General features: G+C 57.9%; 2 protein-coding genes across 7 annotated transcripts in view; both read left to right on the top strand.

Moving 5' to 3' along the window:
* The window catches only part of NUP98 (nucleoporin 98 and 96 precursor), a 36819-nt gene extending 16858 nt beyond the window's left edge, over window positions 1-19961 (top strand). For 3 of the 6 annotated variants that reach the window (XM_077192527.1, XM_077192519.1, XM_077192523.1), the window contains 19 exons: window positions 406-522; window positions 1557-1861; window positions 2642-2755; window positions 3484-3622; window positions 3849-4026; window positions 4586-4750; window positions 7583-7759; window positions 8815-8965; window positions 9833-10244; window positions 11049-11278; window positions 11735-12004; window positions 12884-13041; window positions 14239-14382; window positions 15631-15773; window positions 16265-16486; window positions 17090-17331; window positions 17882-18036; window positions 18394-18505; window positions 19520-19961. In XM_077192527.1, coding sequence (XP_077048642.1) covers window positions 406-522; window positions 1557-1861; window positions 2642-2755; window positions 3484-3622; window positions 3849-4026; window positions 4586-4750; window positions 7583-7759; window positions 8815-8965; window positions 9833-10244; window positions 11049-11278; window positions 11735-12004; window positions 12884-13041; window positions 14239-14382; window positions 15631-15773; window positions 16265-16486; window positions 17090-17331; window positions 17882-18036; window positions 18394-18505; window positions 19520-19731 — 3646 coding nt within the window. In that variant the 3' untranslated portion in view covers window positions 19732-19961. The other 3 variants (XM_077192537.1, XM_077192532.1, XM_054654978.2) reach the window with 3 other exon arrangements.
* A 1207-nt stretch (window positions 19962-21168) lies between these two features.
* CHRNA10 (cholinergic receptor nicotinic alpha 10 subunit) lies at window positions 21169-23608 on the top strand. Its single transcript, XM_054628164.2, has 5 exons — window positions 21169-21270; window positions 21506-21651; window positions 21951-22105; window positions 22352-22884; window positions 22986-23608. Exons 1-5 carry the CDS (start codon window positions 21210-21212, stop codon window positions 23468-23470), a joined length of 1380 nt encoding a protein of 459 aa, XP_054484139.1. The 5' UTR covers window positions 21169-21209; the 3' UTR covers window positions 23471-23608.
* Window positions 23609-25030: the final 1422 nt, after the last annotated feature.

The following is a 25030-nucleotide window of genomic DNA, read 5'->3' as shown; positions in this document are numbered from 1 at the left end:
TTTGGGTTCAGTTTTTAGGTGCAGCAGTGCCTGTCATATAGAAAAGGAGTTTGGAAAGATTTGAAGTTGAGTGAAAACAAAGGGCTAATGAACCTGCACTTGTGGGCCAGATCTGTGTTACTAGAAAAGCTGATTTGGGAAACAGGGAACACTGTGGTTTGCTGAACTTGGGCTTTGAGCCTTTCACTGGCTTGTGCTTTTTTACACCTCTATATTAACCAGAGCCTTGAATGGAATTCCCCGAAACATTTTAGGATCTCTTATGGGAGACTTGATATGTCCTGGGTGTGGGAACAGTTCTTAGAGCTGGTTCCTGGCCCTTGGAGCATCTGGATTAAGTACAAAGTACACATGTATGCAGTGGATAGATCCAAATTTCCCTTCCTTGGTGTGTTGTGTGTTTAGGAAGAGCATCAAGAAGCTGGTTCTGAAGAACCTCAACAGCAGCAACCTGTTCTCTCCCGTGAGCCGAGAGAACGAGGACCTGGCGTCGCCGTCGGAGTACCCGGAGAATGGGGACAGGTGAGTGAGTCACCCTGCAGGGCTTGTCCTCAGAAAGGCAGACTGGTTCTGCCTGTCCCTGAGTTACTGCTGGACAGCTGCCTCTTCTTCTCAGGGCTGTCACTTCCCTGTTCATTGATAGCAGTTGACCTGCTGCGAGATGCATTTCCTCCTGCACTAACCGTGTGTTCTTGCTGTGTGGGCACTGCCAGGTCACCCCACCCAAAATCCAGGTCAGGGAGCAGGAACTTAGGTTCTGGATGAGTCTCTCTTCCCTGCCTTTAGCAAGAAACCAGGATATTCCTCGGGGGAAGTGCTAAGCCTGACTCTGAGGGGAAGAACCTCTGCTGGTCAGTCCTCAGAGATGTGGGAATTGCAAGGGAGCTCCACTGATCCTCGTGTCTCATATTTCTATTTTCTATATATGTGTTTTGTACAGATTACAATGAGGAGCCTCTAAGGCTATATCCTTCCCCACCCAAAGCCAGAATTCCAACCTCCTCTAAAAAACCTATGGACATATTTCAGTTGAACTCTGATTTTTGCTTTGGATTTATTTTAATCAGAGTCTGGAAAAAACCTGCCCAGCTCAGCACGTTGATTTTATTGAAAGCTACTAAAATAAGAGCTGCTGTGGGAGTGAGGTCACCCTGGCCCTGTGGGCAGAAGGTTTGGAGCTGTGGGGTTGCTGTTACACTCCCTTTGAGGCTTGTCTCCAGCCTGAGCTCCCTGTTCCACTCAGCTCTGCACAGGGCACAGCCTTAGTCCCCAGCCTGTGGGGACTGTCCCAGTCTCACCCCTGTCCTTGCTGTAGTGGGAGCCTCAGTGGCAGTCAAGCAGGAGCAGAGGGAAGGGGAATAATCACTGACACTGCAGTTGGTGTGGTCCTGTTTGCTCTTTGTTTGTAAAGAGGAGAATTTTAATCATAGAATCAGAGAGTCTCCTGAGCAGGAGGGACCCACAGGGGTCACCCAAGTGCAGCTCCTGGCCTGCCCAGGAATGCTGGTGTAAGTCCCTGGGAAGGAAACAATTCATATTCTCCTTCCTCTGCCCAGGTTCTTTCTGTCGGTGCCTCCCGAGGAGAACCACAGGCAGGACGGGGAGCGGGAGGAGGAGGAGGAGGCCCACGAGGTGACCAGGTTTTACACCAACCCCATTGCCAAGCCCATCCCGCAGAGCCTGGAGGGCAGCGGGCACAAGCCCCACGCGGGCGTGGACGACACCATCGTGGCGCTGAACATGCGCGCGGCACTGCGCAACGGCCTGGAGGGCAGCAGCGAGGACGCCTCCTTCCAGGAGGATTCCCTGCAGGAGGAGTGGGACAAGGAGATCGAGCCTGGCCTCCAGCAGCATCCTGCAGGTGAGGCTGCCAGGAGCAGCACTGCTTGCAGGGTTTGCTGCTCTTTGATGCCCTCAGCTTTTGCTTTTTTCCCTCCTCCTTCCACCAGAATACAAATGTTGCTTTTCCTACCAAGTGCAGAAATTTTATCTGCTGAGTCAGTGAGCATTGAAATTTTATCTGCTGAGTCAATGAGCATTGAAATTTTATCCTCCAATTTTATATCACGTGTGTTGGAGTTTTTTAAACTTGAGAAGGTAAATGGAAAAGATTTGTTAATCCTCCCAGGTAATACTTAGGTGCCATGTAATGAAACTGGCAGGTGACATGTGGAGAAGAAATGTGTGTAGACATTTTGGAGATGCAAAATGCTTTTGGGAAATAGGAAGATCATTAGACAAATTAATAGATGAGGAATTGGAGCCTGTTAAGTGTAGAAGAAGCTGCAGTTTGGTCAGCAGTGCCTGAGGCCCCAGGCTACTAAAGCTGGGAGGGAGAGTGCTTCCTTCAAGTGTTGATACATCTGCAATTTTTCTTCTCCCTGCACACCTTCTTCCTTCCTGTTTGCACACCTGCTGCTCCCTGGCAGATGCCTGAGCAGAACCTGCCAGGGCACTTGGTTTAAATGTGCTCTGGAGGCTGTGGAATGAAGGTGTTGTGGTGTCTGTTTGCTTTGGGTGCCCTGATTCTCAGTTCCTCTGAGGCTTCCAGCTGTTCAGGCTGGCAAAAAAAATGGGATAACAGTCTGGGAATGTTGATGCCTTGCTGCCAGCCCTGTTCTCAGGGAGTGCTGTGTTGCAGGGATTGTCCTGACACGAGCTGGCTACTACACCATCCCGACCCTGGAGGAGCTGGCCCGGCTGACCAACGACAGGAAGGAATGTATCGTGACAGACTTCACCATCGGCCGCACGGGTGAGACCCCAGCCTCCCTGGCCTTCACCCTGACCAGGGATCCTAAACTGCAGAGCCTCAGCTCCAAACCCTCAGTCTGGCTGTCACCAGTGCCCTTGCTTTGGGAGCAGTTGACATCAAAGTTTTGTAGGATTCTAGGATAAAATAAATCCCAGTATCTCAGACTGATTTGGTTTGGGAAGGGCATTAAAGCTCCTCCCATTCCATGGGCAGGGACACCTTCCACTGTCCCAGGCTGCTCCAAACCCTATCCATCCTGGCCTTGGACATTTCCAGGGATCCAGGGGCAGCCACAGTTTCTCTGGGGCCTGCCCACCCTGCCAGGGAACAATTCCTCATTGCCAAGATCCCATCCAGCCCTGCCCTCTGGCACTGGCAGCCATTCCCTGGGTGCTGTCCCTGCAGGCCTTGTCCCCAGTCCCTCTGCAGCTCTCCTGGAGCCCCTGCAGGCCCTGGCTAGAGCCTTCCCTTCTCCAGGTTGAACATTCCCAGCTCTCCCAGCCATTTGATATTGGTGTCAAAGTTGATATGGCTTCTCCAGAGTTTTCTCAGGGGGAAGGAGATGTCGCTTTGCTCAGGAGACAGGATGGGGCTGGGTGGGGACACGGGGAGCACAGCAGGAATGTGGGCTCTCTGGCACATGACTTTTCACAGTTTTAATTGTGACTTTTCACAACTTAATTGGCCTTTTCACAATTTTAATTGTGACCTTTTGTGTTGTTGTGCAGGTTATGGATCAATTTACTTCGAAGGAGAAGTAAATCTAACAAACTTAAACCTGGATGAGATTGTACATATCCGGAGAAAAGAAGTTATTGTTTACCCTGACGACGAAAAAAAACCTCCCATTGGGGAAGGGTTAAATAGGTAAGTGTTAGATAAGCTGAATTTTAGAACCCTGACAGTCTGCTGTGCTCGCAGGCTGCAACCAAGAGACAAATCCAAACGGTGCGTTCAGTTTATAGCGTCAATGAGTTACTTGAGGTTTCTGAACCACCGGTTGGGTTTAAGAGCTGACAGGAGTTTACCTGGCCGGGGCTGTGCCCTGCTCAGGTTCCCAGCCCCTGGTTCTGAGCCCGTTGTCCCTTGGCAGGCGGGCTGAGGTGACCCTGGACGGGGTGTGGCCCACGGACAAGACGTCGCGGTGCCTGATCAAGAGCCCCGAGCGGCTGGCCGAGATGGACTACGAGGGCCGGCTGGAGGCCGTGTCCCGCCGGCAGGGCGCGCGCTTCAAGGAGTACCGCCCCGAGACCGGCTCCTGGGTCTTCAAGGTGAGCCAGCCTGCAGCCCTGCCCGGCCTGCAGCCTTCAGCATCCCCAGCTCAAAGCACTTCTGACCTGCGACAGCTGTCTGGAGTGCCTGGGCTCTGGTGAGAACCGTCCTCACCAAAGCAGCTCCTCAGTCCTGGCAGTGTTCAGGGTCGGGTTGGATGGGGCTTGGACCAACAGACCAACCCTACTAGTGGAAGGTGCCCCTGCCCATGGAGAGCTTTAAGGTCTCTCCCAGTCCAAACCAGTCTGTGGTTCTGTGGTGAAAACTGTGGCCCCTGACCTGCCTAGAGCAGGTAGTTTTGTAATACCTATAATCAATAACACGTATGAAATGATACAATTACCAAGCACTACAACACTGAACTGTCATCCCAGAGTCTGCGACAGCTGATAAACTTTAAAACAACAGCCTCTGTAGAGAGGCTGAATTTGTTGCAGGTGTCCCAAGAGTTGTGTGTTAGGACACCGGTATAGGGCACAGTTACACCTGCCCAGTGTTCAGGCCTTCCAGAAATTTCACTGCCAAGCTGTGACACGTTTGTCCTTCTCCTTAACACAGGTAGCACACTTTTCCAAGTATGGCTTGCAAGATTCTGACGAGGAGGAGGAAGATCATCCTTTAAAAGTGGACACCAAGAAGTTAAAGACCACACCTGTGCCACCCCCAGGGCACCTGCCACCCCAGCAGATGGCCCTGAACGGCAAACCAGCGCCCCCGGCTCAGGTAGAAGGAGAGCAGTGACTAAAGGGGGTTGATGACACGGAATTTGGAGAATAGCTGTGCCTGGGAAGGGGGTGGTTGGAGTGCAATCTGGAGAGTGAAGCCTCACAGAAACTCTTCTGAGCTCTGCCTGAGTGGCTGCGTGTTGCTTTCCTTTGAGACACTTGACATTGCAGACTAAGGATGGGGCGGGGAGGCTTTCAACCCTTGTTTCTTGTTTGAATTCTAGTCTGAGTTTGGCAGATTTGCACCTCTTCTGGAACAGCCCTTGTTTTTGTGACTATTAAATGCACGCCCGTAATGCCACCGCCGTGTGCTGCCTGCCTGGACAGTGATGCTGTGCACTCAGTTGCCTTTACCACCATTAGTGTGCAAGACTGTCTGCTTTCCATTTTAAGAATGTGCTCTATTTTTATTAAAATAATACTTTTTGTAAGGCTGGCTATATGCTGGCTTCATAAACAGATTTGTGTTGGATGTGACTGCTTTAAATCTTTGCAAAACATCCTCAGTGCTGGGCCCATCTTACACTGGAATGTTTGACCCACAGGCAGTGTTTGATCTAGTTCACTGGGAATACCAGGAGCCCAGGTGGGCAAGAGGCCAATGGCCCCTGCCCCTGGGCTGTCCCAGCCATGGTGTGGGCACAGCCCCAGGGCAGGGATTGTCCCCCCCAGCCAGGGATTGTCCCCTGTGCTGAGCACTGTGTGACACCTCGAAAGAGAGTGTCCAGTTCTGGGACAGAGAGACCTGGAGGGGCTGGAGCGTGTCCAGGGCAGGGAATGGAGCTGGAGCCCCAGGAGGGGCTGAGGGAGCTGGGGAAGGGGCTCAGCTTCAAAGGGGGCTCAGGGGGGACCTTGTGGCTCTGCACAGCTCCTGACAGGAGGGTGGAGCAGGAAATGACCTCAGGTTGTGCCTGGGGAGATTTAGGTTGGATAGTGGGAAAATTTCCTCCTGAAAAGGGCTGTCCAGCCCTGGCACAGGCTGCCCGAGGCAGTGGTGAAGTCACCTCGCTGAGGGATTCCACAGCCTGTGGATGTGGCACTTGGGATGGAGTCAGTGGTGGCCCTGGCAGTGCTGGGGCATGGTTGGACTTGGTGGGCTCAGAGGCTTTTCCCACCTCAGCAGTTCTGTGTTTCTGACACAGAACTCTCCCTGGTACCCAGTGTGAGTCTCTGCTGACCATTTGTGTGGTCAGAGCTCTCCAGGCAGGTGATCCCTGATCCCTGTTAGCAATTCCAGAAGCACCATCTGCTCCCTGGGCAGAGCATCCTGCTGCTGGGGCAGGCTGGGGCTGCCAGCTCTGCTGCATTCTGCATGGAGAATCCCAGAGCAGCGGCCAGCTGCTGCTCCAGCTCTCCTGGCTCCTCAGCTAATTAACACCTACTCATGCATCCCTCTGCTGGAGTGGATCCTTAATTACTTGCATTTTGAGCTGCACACGTGGCTGCCCAACAGCATCACTACAGCTCCCCTCCCTGCTTCATGTTCAGACTGGGGGACCAGAGCTGGGGTTTTAAACACTCAGGAACACTGGGAGTATCACTGATATATTCAAATATTCTTGCACAGTCCAGTGTACTTAGCAAAAACTCCTCCAGGTCCATTAACCTCTCTAACTTGCATAACATTAACTTAGGTTTTAATTTTGAAATTAGAAAAAACATCATTTTCCCAAAACCCTAAGGAACATCATAGTATCACTTAAAACATTGCAAACTCTTGGTGTAGAACACATCTGGTAATACTGTTATTTGGGCTATCAGATGCATTTAATATCTAGACTTGGTTTTTGCTTTGTCCTCCCTCACTAAGTTAAATATTAATGAATTTATTAATATTGCAAGGGAACTTGCTGCATTAAAGCCCAATGAAGGGAGCAGTGAAACTTGTGTGTTTGTAACCATATTTTGACTTGTAAATCTGTTTCACACGTGGGGCCAGACTCAGATTCTGCATCTGCTGCTCAGTTCCATCCTTACAGCCCCCCACAGGTGATTTTATCTCAGCTGAGACCCTTCACCCCATCCTGGCTGGTTCTACAGAGCTAAGCACAGCCTTGTGAACCCCCAGCAGGATTCCCAGGACACTCCCTGCCTAGGCTTCCTCACTCCTGCTTTTGCATCACTTCAGTGCTCTTTACTGTGTTTTTTCTGGGAAGCTGGAAGCATGTGGCTTTCACAGGACACAAAGCTGAGTCATGGGATGGTTAAACTAGAACCAAACCAGTACAAGGGAGCTCAGGTCCCACGGAGCCAGCTGGGCAAAAGTACAGCCCATGTGAGCAGTTAGCCATGGAATCATGGAAGGGTTTGGGTTAGAGGGACCTCACAGCCCACCCAGTGCCACCCCTGCTATGGCAGGGACACCTCCCACTGTCCCCAGTGCCCAGCCTGGCCTTGGGCACTGCCAGGGATGCAGGGGCAGCCCCAGCTGCTCTGGGCACCCTGTGCCAGGGCCTGCCCATTACAGTGTCCATGTGAAATGCAGATCTTTGTGGAATGTAGGCTCTGTGACTGGAGTTGGTACCACATGGGATGGATCGGGGAGGGAGGGAGGCAGGCAGGACACACAGAGCTCTCCCTTCGCTGGGCACGTGAGAACTGCACTGCTGAAGAACAGTTCCCTGAACTGCATGGCAGAACTGGGAGAACTCCAGGAGGGCACCGCTGCTCTGGGACTGCTCCTTCCCTGGCACGGCACACCCTGAAGGTTCTGTGTGTCCATCCCTGCCCTTGGTGTGCAGCCTTGGCAGAGCCCACAGGTGCTGCTGGGAGCCGTGGCTGTCCTGGCTGAGCTGTGTCTGTGGGTGTGACCTGGCCTCTGTATCCGCAGCCCCTGGAGCTGGAGCAGCTGGGCAGGCTGGTGGAGCTGGACAGTGACATGGCAGACGTCACCCAGGAGCCAGCCCAGGAGCCCTTGGCAGAGGATGCCCTGGCCGAGGAGCAGGAGGCAGTGCCAGCGTCCACGCACATCGCATCCACCCAGGGCATCAACCCCTACGTGCTGCAGGTCAGTGTCCTGCCCTGCTCCTCCCTGGGACATGAGGGGAGCACCTCTCAAGGGTGCTTCTGCCTCCCCAAGGGTGGTCACACACATCCCATGGAGTGGGGCTGAGCTCACACACCACACCTCTGTTCTGGGGAAAGCCCCACACGTGGAGAGCTCAGTGCTGACAGGGAGCCCCTTAAAGCCAGAGCTCAGTGCTGACATTGAACACCTTAAAGCCAGAGCTCAGTGCTGAGAGGGAGCACCTTAAAGCCAGAGTTCAGTTTCCAGAATTCTGGGAGCACTGGGACAAGCTGAACTGATACCAGAGCAGCTGCCTTGAGCCCCTTTTGCCTTGGTAGAAAAAACATTTTGGGGTAACTGGTCTTGATTTGGGGCTTGGTGTCGATGCTTTTATTTTACAGTAGCACAGAAGATTTGGGTTGAGAAAAACCATAAAGCCCATCCCATCCCACCCCTGCCATGGCAGGGACACCTCCCACTGTCCCCAGTGCCCAGCCTGGCCTTGGGCACTGCCAGGGATGCAGGGGCAGCCCCAGCTGCTCTGGGCACCCTGTGCCAGGGCCTGCCCACCCTGCCAGGGAACAATTCCTCATTGCCAAGATCCCATCCAGCCCTGCCCTCTGGCACTGGCAGCCATTCCCTGGCTCCTGTCCCTCCATCTCTTTGTAGTTTTTGTGGAAGGACAGAACCTTGAACACTTCTGGGCTTCTCCCTGTAATGAGAAATAGACCAGAAGTTACTCCTTAAGCTGACAAACAGCAGACAGAGCTGAGATCTAAGCAATCAGGGTTGTTGTGGGCTGTCACCCCCATCCCCAGTGAGTCCTGTGCACTGATGATGTAACAAGAGGTTGTAAAACCTCATCCATCAGGCAGCAAGCCTGAGCTGTGCCTCCACTGTTCCTTGGAATGTTTGCATCGTGGCTGTGTTGTTTGGTCATGTGCTGCATGTAGGAGTTTTTTTGGGTGGGAAGAGCTATTTTGATGAGCTTAGTGAGCTGCAGCTGATGTTCTGAGGGGTTGCTGATGTTCTGGCTTGGCTTCCCACATCCTCAGATCATGAAAGCTTCCTTGCTTGCTGATGATGATGACCTGGATTTGATCCTGGATTATCCTGGGAAGCAACCTGTCAAGATAGACACTTCCCAAGAGATCTGCTCCCCAAGGCTTCCCATTTCAAAATCACAAGGACAGAAAAGACACTCAGGTATGGTGAGAAACCACAGATTGTGTGAAGAAAGGTGAATTTTAACATGAACAGGAAAAATCCTGGGGTCTGCAGCAGTTCCTTCCTGCCACTCCTCCCTCCTCTACTCATTCCCTGCTCCAGCACAAGCCCTGCCCTGAATGCTCCAGTGCCTGGAGCACCTCCTCACCTCCTCTGATGCTTGCACTGATCTTTTCCCCTTTTTTTTTTCCTTTCTTTTTTATTCCTGCTTGTGTGGATTTTTCCCCCTTTTAAGATCTCCCAGAGGCACCAACTTTGCAGCTTGCTTTGGAGGTGGCCTGTGGTGGCTCTGCTGTGGGCACCAGCTGTGCCCTGCACAGGGCAGCCCCTACCAGATTCCCCCACTGCCCAAACCTTGCCCCTTGCACTCAGTGGTGCTCTCCATAGGGATGTTGAGGAATACCTCTGGGAACAAGCAGGAAGGTGCTCCCTGATGGAGGAAATCCATTAATTCAGATCTGTTAATCAATTCAAAGCTCACATGACTGGCAGGGACAGCCCTGAGGTGCGTGTGAGCTCTGCTGATCCGTGTGCCACCCCACTTCTGCTCTGATGTCCTGATTCCAGCATTAAATCAGGGATTCCTTTGGGAATGGCCCAGTTCGGGGTGGAACTGTGTCTTTCCCCTTCCTGGGAGCACCCCTTGTGTGCCTGTGAGCAGGGCTGGAGGGTCAGTGGGACTCAGCACTGCACACAGTCACACTTAGCTCCGTGTTCCCATCACACCATCCAGGCCTTTGCCACTGGCTGTTCTGGGAATTCCTGAAATCCCTTCAAAACCCAGAAATGCCCTCTGAAATACGGCTGCCCTTCCACTGAACCGTTCTTCCTGCTTCTCCCCATCAGCTGCTGGGCTGCTGCAATCCAAGTTTGCCAGTGTCCTTTCCCAAGCACCGAGTGCTGCCGTGGCAGATGCCAAGGGCCCCAGGACTTTGGACAGTGCCCCCTCTGCTGCTCTGTGGTCACCGCTGGCCTCGGCCTTCGCGGTGCCCGCGGCCGTGCCCGAGGTGCAGGTGAAGACAGTGGGGGCCCGCAGGCAGCGCGGGCTCGTCCCCCTGGAGAGATCCATCACCTATGGGAAGGGGAAGCTCCTGATGGACATGGGACTCTTCATGGGCCGCTCCTTCCGCGTGGGCTGGGGCCCCAACTGGACGCTGGTCAATTGTGGAGATCAGCTGAGCGGCTGCGGTGAAGCGGAAGACGCTCAGCTGGAGCCCGTGGAATACGGATTCCTGCCCACTCCCGTGGCTCCCAAATCGTGAGTAGTGCTTCCCTTCAGGATGGATGGGACAGGCTCGCTCTCCATGGCTGGCAGAATCTGCTGTTCCTTCTGACAGGCAGGAGTGGTGCAAGATGGGGTTAGCCATGGAGATCTCCTTCATGGCCCTTCTCCACAAAAATATCTCTGTTAAATCCTGGAATAGTAAGAGGATTTAGTTTTTCTTTTTTATCAAACAAATAGCACTGTCACCCAGCACAAGGTTAAAGAGAAGGTTCAGAGTTGTTGTCCAGAAAGCTTCCAATCTCTTGGTTCTCCCTGAGGACATCTGCCCTACCTGAGGAACTTCTAGTTCAGCTTCTCAATTCCCAGACACCTTCATACTGCCTGTGCATCCAGCACATGGGCCTTTAGAGTCTCCATACCTGACCTAGACTGGAATATAGCCCAGTCCCACCATTTAAGTGCTCCAGAAAGCTTGTCTGGATGTTCTCCAGCATATGTGACTTGCTTAGGAATGAGCTGGGGTGAAGGTGTGCTTGCTGCCTCTGCAGAGTTCAGTGAGTCACAGTTTATTCACTGAACCACAGAAGGTTTGGGTTCAGACATGTAAAGACCATCTTGTTCCAACCCACTGCTGTGGCCAGGGACACCTTCTACTACCCCAGGTTGTTCAGGGTCCCAAAGCCTGGCTCCAAATCCCAGACTCTCACCAGGATCTTCATGCCTTGGGTCATGTTTTACTGTCGTGTTAATTAGGACAAGCTGCAGGATGAGCTGCTCCACTTGCATGGAGAACATGCAGAACTTTTGCTACTTGATCTATCTCCCCTTTTCCTCCAGACTCACAGAATCTCCTTTCAAAGTTCATGTGGAAAAGTTGAGCTTGGAACAATGGAAGATGGACAGAGACAAGGAGCTGTATCTCACCCCTCTGGAGATAAAGCTGAAGCACAGCACTGTCCATATGGATGAGCCCTGTCCTCTCCTGGCCCCCAACCCCGGAGTCTCTGCTATCCATGACTATGCTGACTGGGCCAGGAAAGCATCTGAGGATCCCACTGTGGCAGAGAGTGAGTACAGAATGATCCTTCTCACAGAATGGTTTAGGCTGGCCCAGCCCTGCCAGCCCATGCAGTGCCAGCTGTGCCCCATGGGCACCTTGTCCCCAGCCCAGAGCACTCAGTGCCACCTGCAGGGGACACCTGCAGGGCTGGGCACTGCAAAGCTCCCTGGGCAGCCCCTTCCAAACACAGTGGGGACAGTGGGCCCTCCAGGGTGGGGACAGTGGGCCCTCCAGGGTGGGGACAGTGGGCCCTCCAGGGTGGGGACAGTGAACTCTCCAGGCTGGGGACAGTGAACTCTCCAGGCTGGGGGCAGTGAGCTCTCCAGGGTGGTGACAGTGACCCCTCCAGGGTGGGGACAGTGAACCCTCCAGGGTGGGGGCCATGAGCTCTCCAGAGTCACCCTCACATGAGCCCCTCTGAGTTCTGTGCTCCCACTGCTGACGCTGGTGTGTGTCCCCACAGGCGTTGTGAAGCACTGGTGCCTGGCCTGGACGTTGTGTGAGGCCATCTGGGGCAAGCTGAGGGAGCTGGAGGCCAGCCTGGAGGAGCCCAGCGAGTACGTGCTGGCGCTGGAGCGGCGCCGCGCCTTCTCGCGGTGGCTGTCGGAGACGGCGGCCGCGCGCATCGAGGAGGAGGTGGCCATGGCCCGGCACGGCAGCCACGTCGAGGCCGTGTTCAGCTGCCTCACGGGCAAGAGGATCGGCGAGGCCTGCAGGCTGGCACAGCAGGCAGGTGAGCACCTGGGCTGCTGGGCACTGCCCAGGGAATGGGCACGGCCCCGAGGCTGCCGCAGCTCCAGGAGCCTTTGGCCAGCGCTGCCAGGGATGCCCAGGCTGGGCTTGCTGGGCTCTGGGCAGGGCAGGGCTGGCACTGGGGCATCCCTGGGGGTCAGTCCCACTCAGGATATTCTGTGATCACAGCTTTTCTAAATCACAGCTTTTGTGTAGAGGAGAAAGGACATGCACAAAGAGAGATTAAACTTAGAGAGCTCATAGTCACTGGCTGCTCTGCATGTGAAATGTTCCCTTGTCAGTGACCACAAAATCATGGAATGGGCTGGACTGGAAGGGACTTTAAAGCCCATCCAGTCCCACCCCCCCACCCCGTCCATCACAGGGACTCCTTCCACTGTCCCAGGTTGCTCCAAGCCCTGTCCAGCCTGGCCTTGAAGATTGGGTAGGACCTGCTGCTGGACTCCCTGGTCCCTTTGGCTCTGTGAGCTACCCCCAGTCAGGAAGTGCTGCTGGAGTGCATTTGGAACTCGGAGTTTTCATAGTCACTCCTTTGAATTTTTAATTAATTATCTTCTTAATTGAGCTTCTGTTTCAGACATTTTCTGTTTGGGTTAAAAACATGTATTTTCAGAGCCTTATGGCAGGTTTTATCCCTGTCTGTTATACCAGGTGTTTATGGAGTGGTTTATTTTGTAAGAAATACTGGAGTTGTGGCCTCCCCATTCCATCCCCCAGTGGATGGGGCTTGGAGCAGCTGACCTAGTGGAAGGTGTCCCTGCCATGGGCATGGGCTGGAACAGGATGAGTTTTAGGATCCCTCCTAACCCAAAGCCCTGTGAGGGGCTCTAAGGTGTGCAGCTGAGGGGTGTCCCTGCAGGTGACCACCGCCTGGCGCTGCTGCTGTCACAGCTGGCCGGCAGCCAGCCCGTGAGGGACCTGCTGACCCTGCAGCTGGTGGACTGGCACCGCCTGCACAGCGACCGCTTCATCCAGGAGGAGCGGCTGCGCCTCTTCGCCCTGCTCGCAGGCAAGCCGGTAAGGACAGCCCCTCTGGGGACAGCCCCTCTGGGGACAGCCCCTATGGGGACAGCCCTACAGACACACTGGGGACAGCCCCGGTAAGGACAGCCCTGCTAGTCCTTTCTTTCCTTTCTTTCCCTCCCAATCACCCCCCCTCTGGTGAGCCGCTCAGCCACGGGCACTGCAGGGAGGGGCTCCTCTCCCAGAGCCACCTCCTGCTGCTGCACACCTGGCTCCAGGTGTGGCTGAGCAGGGTTTGTGCTCCAGGGGTGGCTGAGCAGGGTGTGTGCTCCAGGGGTGGCTGAGCAGGGTTTGTGCTCCAGGGGTGGCTGAGCAGGGTGTGTGCTCCAGGGGTGGCTGAGCAGGGTTTGTGCTCCAGGGGTGGCTGAGCAGGGTGTGTGCTCCAGGGGTGGCTGAGCAGGGTTTGTGCTCCAGGGGTGGCTGAGCAGGGTGTGTGGCTGAGCAGGGTTTGTGCTCCAGGTATGGCTGAGCAGGATTTGTGGCCCCAGGTGTGGCTGAGCAGGGTTTGTGCTCCAGGGGTGGCTGAGCAGGGTGTGTGGCTGAGCAGGGTGTGTGGCTGAGCAGGGTTTGTGCTCCAGGGGTGCCTGAGCAGGGTTTGTGGCTGAGCAGGCTTTGTGCTCCAGGGGTGGCTGAGCAGGGTGTGTGGCTGAGCAGGGTTTCTGCTCCAGGGGTGGCTGAGCAGGGTTTGTGCTCCAGGTGTGGCTGAGCAGGGTTTGTGCTCCAGGAGTGCCTGAGCAGGGTTTGTGCTCCAGGGGTGCCTGAGCAGGGTTTGTGGCCCCAGGTGTGGCTGAGCAGGGTTTGTGCTCCAGGGGTGCCTGAGCAGGGTTTGTGCTCCAGGGGTGCCTGAGCAGGGTTTGTGCTCCAGGGGTGGCTGAGCAGGGTGTGTGCTCCAGGGGTGGCTGAGCAGGGTGTGTGGCTGAGCAGGGTTTGTGCTCCAGGGGTGCCTGAGCAGGGTTTGTGCTCCAGGGGTGCCTGAGCAGGGTTTGTGCTCCAGGGGTGGCTGAGCAGGGTTTGTGCTCCAGGGGTGCCTGAGCAGGGTTTGTGCTCCAGGGGTGGCTGAGCAGGGTGTGTGCTCCAGGTGTGGCTGAGCAGGGTTTGTGCTCCAGGTGTGGCTGAGCAGGGTTTGTGCTCCAGGGATGCCTGAGCAGGGTTTGTGGCCCCAGGTGTGGCTGAGCAGGGTTTGTGCTCCAGGTGTGGCAGCTCTCCGAGAGGATCAGTGTCAACGTGTGCTCGCTGCTGGACTGGAAGCGCTGCATGGCCGTGCACCTCTGGTACCTGCTGCCCCCCACAGCCTCCATCTCCAGGGCTCTGGCCATGTACGAGTCAGCCTTTCAGGTGGGTCACTGCCTCCTGCCCTAAAGGAGCCCTTCAGGGTGCTCCTGCCTGCTGGTGCTGCACAGAGGCTCCTGTGAGCAGCCAGGAGTTGCTGAAAGTGGGATTGAGTGTAGGATATGGGGGGAATGGCTTCCCACTGCCACAGGGCAGGGTTAGGTGGGGTACTGGGGAGGAATTCCTCCCTGGGAGGGAGGGAGGCCCTGGCACAGGGTGCCCAGAGCAGCCCCTGGATCCCTAAAAGTATCTCAGGCCAGGGTGGACAGGGCTTGGAGCAGCCTGGGACAGTGGAAGGTGTCCCAAGGGTAGGGGGTGGAATTGGATGATCTTCAAGGTCCTTTCCAACCCAAACCATTCTGTGATTCTATAGAATCATAAGTTCTGTGGAGAAAACCCATTTATGGAGTATTTCCAGGTTTATGTCTAGCTGACAACTGGATAAAATTAGGAAGAGTGGCAGTGGCCAACAGCAGAAAAGCCCTTTTGAGGCAGGCAGCCTGTTCTTCCACTGGGGTCATTAATCCTCAGCTGCCTTGTCCAGCAGCCCATGGTGCCCCACACCTGTGTGTGCCCCCTCAGTCCCCCCAGCCCCTGTCCCACACCTGTGTGTGCCCCCCCAGCCCCTGTCCCACACCTCTGTGGCTCCATGCATTATGCAGAGCCCTGTGTCTTGCTGCAGAGCTCTCAGCTCTGTGTGCAGCAGGACAAAGGGTTCTGCTGAAAAACATGTTTAATCATTTAACTAAAGCCAGCTCAGCCCTCCATCCTCAAGGCAGCCTAAGCACAGCAGCAAGTCTAGAAACATGTTACTGATGTTTGCTTCAATATTCAGTGTTGAGCACTTCTGAATCCCCAGCTGTAGAGAAAGTTCTCAGCTGATTGTTCTGACTGACTCAGTGTGTCCTGTGCTGCTCGTGGCTGCCCAGACCCTGCTGAGCTACAGAGAGAAGGCTCCCTGGGATGCACTCACTTCATTCCATAAAGGCCCACATAGTTTTCCAGCTATAAGAGCCTTTGGGAATACAGGCTGTGTGTGAGAGCTGGCTGTGCCTCCAGGCAGTGTTTGTCAGAGCTCAGTGTGAGACATGAACCTGCCCAAGCATTTTGGGTTCAGGTTTTTCATGTTGGTCCATAGTTCTGGGGAGGTTCCACCTGCAGGTGCAGAGAGAGTCTCCTGAGCCTGCTGAGCTGTGGAATTCAGTTTTGTTCAGAATATGGTCTTCAAACTTACTGTTGAAACTATCTCCCTAGAACACCTCAGAGTGTGAAAAATACGCCTGCTGTCCTCTGCCTCCTTACCTGGAGGATTCTGGCTATGTCATTGAGGAAGATGACAATGGAGGAAGGCCCCTGAGAGATGTCTGCTTCCATTTGTTAAAGCTCTACAGTGACAGGTGAGTGGGCAAAGAGTTCAGTAAGCATATAGAAAAGTCATGGTCAGTCAGTGACTGCCTGAGTTCACCAAGCAGGGAGGTGAAATCTGCCTGAACCTCTTGGAGCAGTCCAAAATCAGCCCCACATGTACCCCTGGCAGAAGGTGGTGTCACCTGGGGATGGTAGAGTTGGGAACCTTAAGCTTTGGGGCACATTTGTGGGGTTTTAGGTGCTTTCTGTGTCTGAAGAGTGCAGGAAGGCTTCTCTGTAGCTGCCTTTTTTGAAGGCAGTGAGAAATCTGCAGGGGAGCACATACAGCAGAAAAAGGGGTGACAGTCTGGGTGCAGACTCATAGGAGTTTAGCAGTAAACACTGTTAATTTTCTTCTTAAAAAAGAAAAGCAAACCCCCACACCAATGTAAATCACACACTTGGAGGTGGGTGAAGGGAGGGGACTGGATGTGATTTGTGGGCACAACCAGCTCTCACAGTTACCACTTTTCCTCTGCAGGTCCTACGAGCTTGACCAGCTGCTGGATCCCAGGAGTGTCACCTCTGACCCGCTGGATTTCCGCCTCAGCTGGCACCTGTGGGAGGTGCTCAGGGCCCTGAACTACTGCCACCTGTCCCAGCAGAGCTGGGGGGTGCTCAACACCAGCTATGCTGCCCAGCTGGAGAGCGAGGGGCTGTGGGAGTGGGCCGTGTTCGTGATGCTGCACGAGCCTGACGCACAGTGAGTGACCCTGGGTGGCTGTGCTGGGCTGGACACGCTGTGAGTGTGACCCTGGGTGGCTGTGCTGGGCTGGACACATTGTGAGTGTGACCCTGGGTGGCTGTGCTGGGCTTGGTCACATCCTGAGTGACCCTGGGTGGCTGTCCTGGGCTGGACATACCATGAGTGACCCTGTGTGGCTGTCGTGGGCTTGGTCACATCCTGAGTGACCCTGTGTGGCTGTGCTGGGCTGGACAGGCTGTGAGTGTGACCCTGTGTGACTGTCCTGGGCTGGACAGGCTGTGAGTGTGACCCTGGGTGACTGTCCTGGGCTGGACAGGCTGTGAGTGTGACCCTGGGTGACTGTCCTGGGCTGGACACACAATGACAGACCCTGTGTGACTGTCCTGGGCCTTGCAATAACTTGGGGTCAGTCCTAAAGAGCTGTGGCTGTAGTGGCTTCTCGCACCTGGAGCTGTGCTCCCGGAGGCTTTGTGCCACTTAGGGAAATCCCAGGATCGCAGAGGGGTGTGGGGTGGGAGGCTCCTGAAGGCCACGTTGTCCTGCAGTGTGCTGCTCCTGTGGGGCTGGCAGGAGCAGTGACAGCTGCCCCGTGCCCCGCAGTGTCCGTGAGAAGGCGGTGCGGGAGCTGCTGGGCCGGCACTGCGCGCTGGCCGAGGGCCCCGAGGGCTGGGCCAAGGAGAGCTTCCTGACGCAGCGCCTGTGCGTGCCCCCGCGCTGGATCCACGAGGCCAAGGCCGTCCGGGCCAGGATGGAGGGAGACAAGCACAAAGAGGCCCTGTTCCTCTTCAAGGCTGGCCACTGGAACCAGTGCCACAAGCTGGTCGTCAGGCACTTGGCCTCAGGTGGGTCTTGCTGCTCCTCTTGCGTCCTGAACTTTGAGCAGCACACAAAGGCGTGGCAGGAGTGGGAGTGGGCTCCCCTCTACTCTGGAGCCAGGCTGGGAGAGCTGGGGGCTCACCTGGACAGGAGAAAGCTACAGGGAGACCTCAAGCTCAGAGCCTCTGCCAGGGCCTAAAGGGGCTCCAGGAGAGCTGGAGAAGGACCCGGGACAAGTGGAAGGAGGTGGGACTGGATGATATTTAAGGTCCCCCCCAGCCCAAACCCATGAGTGACTCCATGATTCCAAGCCATGGGGCGGCGAATGAAGGGATCAGGCTGGGTTTGGAGCAGCAGAGTTAGCACAGAGGGCCTGGCAGTTCCAAACCAGCTCTCCCTGGATACCTGGTGTGGTGCTTTTCCTGGGCAAACAGGGAAGCAGGGCAGTGCTTTCCCTGCTGCACAGCCCCACCTTCCTGGAGCACGGGGGTGTCTGGGGACAAGGGCAGCAGTGGCCCTCTGTCCCTGCTCTGTGGAGATGGGGTGGCCTCTGTTCCTAACCCCAGTTCTCTGCAGATGCAATTATCAACGAGAATTACAAGTACCTGAAGGGGTTCCTGGAGGACCTGGCGCCGCCGGAGCGCAGCGCGCTCATCCAGGACTGGGAGCTGGCGGGGCTGGTCTACCTCGACTACATCCGTGTCAACGAGATGCTGGACAGGATTCAGCAGGTAGGGCAGCTGCCTTCCGTGCCTTGGCAGCTCACACAGGGGCTGCACTGAAGCTCTCACTGGCTGTTGAGGGGGAGTTGGTGCTTCTCTTTGGCAGGCGCTTCAAACAGAACGTGGGACATCTCTAAAACCAGGCGTTGCTATCTGCTGTCACAGCCAGGGGAGGGCTCTGTCCTGTGGGTTGTGACAGTGACAAGTGAAAGGAATGGGACAAACCCAGCAATCTCCAAGTCCATTCCCCCACGTTCCTGTCCAGGCTTCCCCTTTGCGTGCTCTGGTGTGAATTCAGGCAGGTTTTGGTGTAGTGTCACCTGGTGGGTGAGTTTGGCCTTGGAGCTGACCCGTGTTTTCTTCCAGCTGGATGTTTCCACCTACGAGCTGGAGCGGTTACACACCAAAGTGACGTCCCTGTGCAACAGGATAGAGCAGCTGCAGTGCCACACAGCCAAGGACCGCCTGGCTCAGTCAGGTATGCTGACACCCTGTCCAGCAGCTCCCTGGGACACCTGGGCAGCAGCTGTATCCCTGACTCACAGAATCTTTTAGGTTGGAAAAGACCTTTCAGTCCAGCCATTCCCCAGCACTGCTAGGATCACCACTGACCCATGTCCCCAGGTGTCACATCCATAGGGCTGTGAAATCCCTCCAGGGATGGGCACTCCACCACCTCCCTGGGCAGCTGTGCCAGGGCTGCACAGCCCTGTCTGGGAAGCAATTGTCACAATATCCAAGCTGAGCCTGCCCTGGCCCAGCCTGAGCCTGTTCTCCCTCCTCCTGTCCCTGTTCCCTGGGAGCAGAGTCCAATCCCCCCCTCCTCCTGCCAAGGAGTTGAGGAGTGTGAGAAGGTCCCCCCTCAGGCTCCTTTTCTGCAGGCTGAGCCTCCTAAACCCTTTGGGGGAAGAATTTTTCCTCAGTATCCAACCTAGACCTCTGGCACAGCCTGAGGCTGTTTGCTCTCCCCCTGTGGCTGCATGCCTGTGCTGAGGAAGGGAACAGAAAGAGGACAGCACATCCAGTGCCTTCCCTTTCAACGCCCCATCAATCCCAGCTGGGTTTGCTCTGCAGCGCTCCTGGGCGGAGCACACGCCGAGTGTGGTGGTGTTTGTGGGTCCCCAGGACGAGGGAAGAGATGAGAATCTTGACTCTGTGTTTCAGAAGGCTAATTTATTATTTTATGATATATATTATCTTAAATGAAAATGTTATACTAAAACTATACTAAAAGAATAGAAGAAAGGAATGGAATGATAAGAAAATCTTGTGTCTGACCAGAGTCCGAGACAGCTGGACTGTGATTGGCCATTAATTAAAAACAACCACACGAGACCAATCAAAGAGGCACCTGTTGCATTCCACAGCAGCAGATAATTATTGTTCGCATTTCATTCCCGAGGCCTCTCAGCTTCTCAGGAGCAAAGATCCTAGCACAAGCATTTCTCACAAAACCCATCCGTGACAGCAGCGCTGTGTCCCGCTCTTGCAGACATGGCGAAGCGCGTGGCCAACGTGCTGCGGGCGGTGCTGAGCCTGCAGCAGGGCCCCGAGGCGGGCCCCGAGCCCGCGGAGCCGCGCGTGCCCCTGCGCCTGCTGGCCCCGCACATCGGCCGCCTGCCCATGCCCGAGGACTACGCGCTGGAGGAGCTGCGCGGCCTCACCCAGGCCTACCTGCGCGAGCTGGCCCTGGCCGCGCACTGAGCGCCCTGCAGGGCTCACCCCGGCACAAGTGGCCGAGGCAGAGCCGCCCGCTGGGCCACGGCTCCGTGCCCGCCCCGCGCCCTGCCCAGCGCCCGGCACCGCCCCGGGGTGCGCGCCCAAGGTCTTCATGCATGAGGAGTATCGAAAGGTTTTTATCGAAAAAAATATAAATAAATGCTCTAGATTATTTTCCTGTCTTTTTGAAAACCACAAATAAAATGTTTATAGTACTCCCATGGGTTCCTGTGGTTTTTAAGGCAGGGTTTGGAGGTGTGTGTCCTTTGCTGTGTCACTCCGGGATGGCTGGGTGGGGGGTAAGGACAGCCCCAGAATGACTGATACAATCCCACCTTGCCTTCGGTGCTCATCAGCGTAGGCTCCTTCAGGATCTCGGGAGGAAACATCACTTATCTCTGGGACAGAGTGTGGGCAACCCAGATAAACCAGATTTTGGCCTTTTGGTGCTGAAAGGAGCTCCTGTAAAAGCTGGACAGGGACTGGGGACAAGGCTTGCAGGGACAGCACCCAGGGAATGGCTGCCAGTGCCAGAGGGCAGGGCTGGGTGGGATCTTGGCAATGAGGAATTGTTCCCTGGCAGGGTGGGCAGGCCCTGGCACAGGGTGCCCAGAGCAGCTGGGGCTGCCCCTGCATCCCTGGCAGTGCCCAAGGCCAGGCTGGGCACTGGGGCTGGGAGCACCTGGGACAGTGGGAGGTGTCCCTGTCCCTGGCGGGTGGCTCGTTCAGGTGACACTCGCTGTGTGCAGGGGCCGGGTCACTGCGGCTTCGCCTCCTTCCATTACTGTAATTGGGCCTGAGCGGCCCGGCCCGGGCGGCACGGGCTGGGATGAATAATTCACCGCCTGGAAACAAAACCTCCGGCCTCAAAACCGCTCGGCATCTGCCGCCGGGGCTCGGCGTGGGAAAGGTGCCAGGAGGCGCCGGGGGAGCGGAGCCGGCGGATTCCCCGGGGCTGGAGCTGGCGATGCTCCGGCACCCCCGAGCCCGGCGCCGCTGCCCCTCGCTGCTTCATCTCCTGGCTCCTCAGCCTGCCGGGTTTTCCTCCCACCGAACGGGAACCATCTGCCCCTTCTCTTCCCTCGCTCTTTCCCAAGCCCGGAGAGCGGGATATCCCTTGCTCCCTTGCTGTGCAGGGCGGTCACTCCGCCCCGGAGCTGCACCAGCCGCCCTCAGTTCCGCGGTGTCCCCGGTGTCGCGGGTGCGGTGTCCCCGTGTCCTCGGGCTGGGGCCGGTGCGGACAGCGACAGGCACCGCGTGGCTGCCACCAGCGGCCCCCAGACCCATCCCCGAAGGGGCTCGGCTGCACCCGGGGCCCGTCCCGGCCCGTGCCCGCTCCCAGCCGGGCCCCGCAGGGGTCGCCCACCGTAGCCCCTCGCCGTGGTTGCCTGGGGGCCGTGCCCCCCCGCCCTGTCCCCGCCCTGACGTCAGCCGCCCCCCCGTGTCCCCGCACCTGCGGCGGGATGGAGCCCGGAGCTCGCCTGTGCCTCGCCCTGTGCCTCGCCGGCCTCCTCCCGGCCCCGGGTGAGCAGGGGGGCTCCAGGGGCGCGGACCCCCGGTCCCCGGGGCAGCATCGCCCCGCACACGGGGAATCCCGGGGCGGGGGGCTCGGGCTGGCGGTGAGGGGGATCCCGGGGGTCCCGCCGTGCTCCCTGTCCCTCCCAGCTGCCGGAGGGTCCCGCGGCCGGGTGCTGGGGATCCCTCGGGGGGGCTCCGGCTGCAGCCCGGCCCCTCCGAGCCCCGCTCCGCGTGTCCCCAGGCTGCCGGGCGGCGCCGGGAAGGTTCTCCTACAAACTGCTCCACGACCTCTTCGCCAACTACTCCAGCGCCTTGCGCCCCGTGGAGGACACGGACCGGGCTCTCAACGTCACCCTCAAGGTCACCTTGGCCCAGATCATCGACATGGTGAGCGCCGGGCACGGCACCGGCCCCGCGCCCCGCTGCCCGCCCCGGGTCCGGCTCGACCCCGCGCCGACGCTCAGCCCCTGGAACCAGCCCGGATCCGCCCCCGAAGCAGCCCCGGTGGCCTCGGGTCAGCTCAGAGCATTCTGCAGACAGCCCGGTCCCCCCCCCAAAACCAGCACGGGCCCCCCGAACCCAGCTCAGCTCCGCGGGGCACCCGGAGAGGCCGCCGGGCCGGGGGCCGAGGGGAGCGGGGCGGCCTCGGGGTCCATTCCCCCACGCCCACCTTCTCCCCTCGGCAGGACGAGAGGAACCAGGTGCTCACCTCCTACCTGTGGGTCCGCCAGACCTGGCTGGACGCGCACCTCACCTGGGACAAGGACGAGTACGGCGGCATCGACAGCATCCGCATCCCCAGCAGCTACGTCTGGCGGCCGGACATCATCCTCTACAACAAGTGCGTTGTGCTTGGTCCCCCCGGCTGCTCCCGGGGCTGGGGGCCCGACTGGGGATGGGGGCTGCGGGGGTGCTGCCAGCCTCGGGGGGCGAGCAGGAGGGTCCTGGAGGGGGACATGCAGGGAGATGTGGGGCAGGGGTGCCGGGTGTGCCTGGGACTGAGCCCAGCAGCGAGGGGACAGCCAGGGGCTGCAGAGGGCACAGGGAGGGGATGCGGCCCCACGGGGACCCCTCCCTCCGTGCCCAGCGCCGACGAGCACTTCGGCGGCTCCATGGAGACCAACGTGGTGCTGCGCTCCGACGGGCACATCACCTGGGACTCGCCCGCCATCACCAAGAGCTCCTGCAAGGTGGACGTGTCCTACTTCCCCTTCGACGGGCAGCAGTGCCGCCTCACCTTCGGCTCCTGGACCCACAACGGGAACCAGATCGACCTCCGCAACCAGCTGGACAGCGGGGACCTGACGGACTTCGTGGAGAACGTGGAGTGGGAGGTGCTGGGCATGCCGGCCACCAGGAATGTCATCACCTACGGCTGCTGCTCCGAGCCCTACCCCGACGTCACCTACACCCTGCTCCTGCGCCGCCGCGCCTCCTTCTACATCTTCAACCTGCTCCTGCCCTGCATCATGGTCTCCTTCCTGGCGCCCCTGGGCTTCTACCTGCCCGCCGACTCGGGGGAGAAGGTGTCGCTGGGGGTGACGGTGCTGCTGGCCCTCACCGTGTTCCAGCTGCTGGTGGCCGAGAGCATGCCCCCCTCGGAGAGCGTCCCGCTCATCGGTGAGCCCAGGGCCGGGCTCGGGGCCAGGGCTGGGCTCAGGGCTGGGCACGGGGGGCAGCGGGAGCCCCGGTGCCCCCTGCCAGCGCCGCTGCCCCCGCAGGGAAGTACTACATCGCCACCATGACCATGATCACGGCCTCCACGGCGCTCACCATCTTCATCATGAACGTGCACCACTGCGGGCCGGGGGCCCGGCCCGTGCCGCCCTGGGCGCGCCGACTCATCCTGCACCACCTGGCCCGGCTCTGCTGCGTCTACGAGGTGGGCGAGAGCTGCAAGAGCCCCCAGCGGGCGCCGGGCGGGCGCGCAGCCCCGGGGGAAGCCAGGGCAGCGGGGGAGAGCCCCGGGGACGGGCAGGCGGGCACGGAGGTGCGGGGCTGCCCCTGGGACCACTGCCTGTGCCACCACGACGGCCTGCTGAGGGACGTCGGGTACATCGCCGGCTGCTTCCGCCGCCACCGCGCCAACCAGCGCCGCACGGGCGAGTGGAAGAAGGTGGCCAAGGTGATGGACCGCTTCTTCATGTGGGTCTTCTTCCTCATGGTCTTCCTCATGAGCGTGCTGGTCCTGGGCAACGCTGCCTGATGGCTCTGCGGGCCCAGCACTGCGACCCCCAGGGATGGCGGGGGCTGCGGGTGAGGGTGACACAAATGCCCCTGGTCCCCCCCCAGAGCTGCAGGGAGGGAACTGCTCCATCCCTGGGGAAAGGGTGCCCCAGACAGCGCCTGTCCCACTGTACCAGAGTGGGCACCCACATCCCCCCGTGGCATCCCGCACCTGAGAAATTCCAAACTGGAAATAAACGGAGGAAATGCACCAAAATGGAAATAAACCGTGGAACGTGTGTCCTGTCCCTGCTGCCTGGGACAGGGGTGCTGCCCCAGGGAGGGTGGCCCTGGGAGGGATGGGGGATCAGGCCCTGAGCGCTGGGAGGGATGGGGCTCCCCATGAGAGGGGTGGGGGGCTCCTCATGGGAAGGAGTGCGGGGCCCAGTGGGAGCTCTGGAGCTGCTGCCTACCCTGGCCAGGGCAGGCTGGTCCCCTGGTCCATCTGTGCCCACCCAGCCCAGCCTGTGGCAGCCACTGCCCCATGGCAGCCTGGCCCCTCGGGGAACCCTGGCCCGGGAAGGGAAGGGAAGGGAAGGGAAGGGAAGGGAAGGGAAGGGAAGGGAAGGGAAGGGAAGGGAAGGGAAGGGAAGGGAAGGGAAGGGAAGGGAAGGGAAGGGAAGGGAAGGGAAGGGAAGGGAAGGGAAGGGAAGGGAAGGGAAGGGAAGGGAAGGGAAGGGAAGATAAACTCTCCAGGACTGGCGGGTGTTGTGATGGGGAAGGCTCTCCTGGGCACAGCCACCACCAAAGGAGGAGTTTTGGATTCTCAGAGAAGCAAGGACAGAGGCAGCAGGAATTGAGAGGGATGGCCTTTGGAAGAAGGGGCAGCAAAGCAGGAGGTGACAAGGATGTCCTGAAGTCCTGCAGGAGAAAACAGGATGTCCCAGCAGCTCTGGATGAGCCTTGGGAACAATTCTGGAGCTCCTGGAACTGCGTGGGGAGCTGCCATGGGGGCTGCACCTGCCCAGCACCACCTGTGTGCTCCTGGGCGGCTCCACTTCGATAGCCAGGCACATGGGCATGTCCCCTTTGCCAGGTGGCACTCAGATGTCACACAGGGGTCTCTGCCCCTCCTGTGATGTCACACAGGGGCTCTCGCTGCCCCACACTGTCACAAAGGGGCCTTTGCCCACCTGCTGGGTATAAAAGGGAACATGGGATGCTGTGACACTGCAGACTGGCACCACCAGGGCCTCTGCCACCCCAGCCGGGTTGGGGGCCCTTCACCAGGGCTCCACAGGTCCCTGGGGATCCTCCTCAGCAGCCTGTGCCAGTGACAGGGACCGTGCCATGGGGTTCCTCAACATCTTCACCACGGGTGAGCTGGTGGCAATCACGATGGTGCTGCTGCAGCTCATCCTGGTCCTTGTCATGCTACGGGACAAGCGTCTGTGGGTAGGTGGCCTCTGATCTGCTGTGTGGGCCGGGCTGGGCTGGGCTGGGCTGGGCTGGGCTGGGCTGGGATGGGATGGGATGGGATGGGATGGGATGGGATGGGATGGGATGGGATGGGATGGGATGGGCTGGGCCGGGCTGAGCT

The sequence above is a fragment of the Agelaius phoeniceus genome, chromosome 2 (assembly GCF_051311805.1).
Source record: "Agelaius phoeniceus isolate bAgePho1 chromosome 2, bAgePho1.hap1, whole genome shotgun sequence".
Lineage (NCBI taxonomy): Eukaryota > Metazoa > Chordata > Aves > Passeriformes > Icteridae > Agelaius > Agelaius phoeniceus.
This window is presented reverse-complemented; position numbering and strand designations above follow the sequence as displayed.

What these genes read in the sequence shown, in the direction of transcription:
- CHRNA10 (XM_054628164.2), top strand. Translation starts at nt 21,210, where the DNA reads ATGGAGCCCGGAGCTCGCCTGTGCCTCGCCCTGTGCCTCGCCGGCCTC. An exon ending in GACATCATCCTCTACAACAA is followed by an intron (nt 22,106 to 22,351) that starts GTGCGTTGTGCT and finishes CTCCGTGCCCAG; the next exon opens with CGCCGACGAGCACTTCGGCG. An exon ending in GGAGAGCGTCCCGCTCATCG is followed by an intron (nt 22,885 to 22,985) that starts GTGAGCCCAGGG and finishes CTGCCCCCGCAG; the next exon opens with GGAAGTACTACATCGCCACC.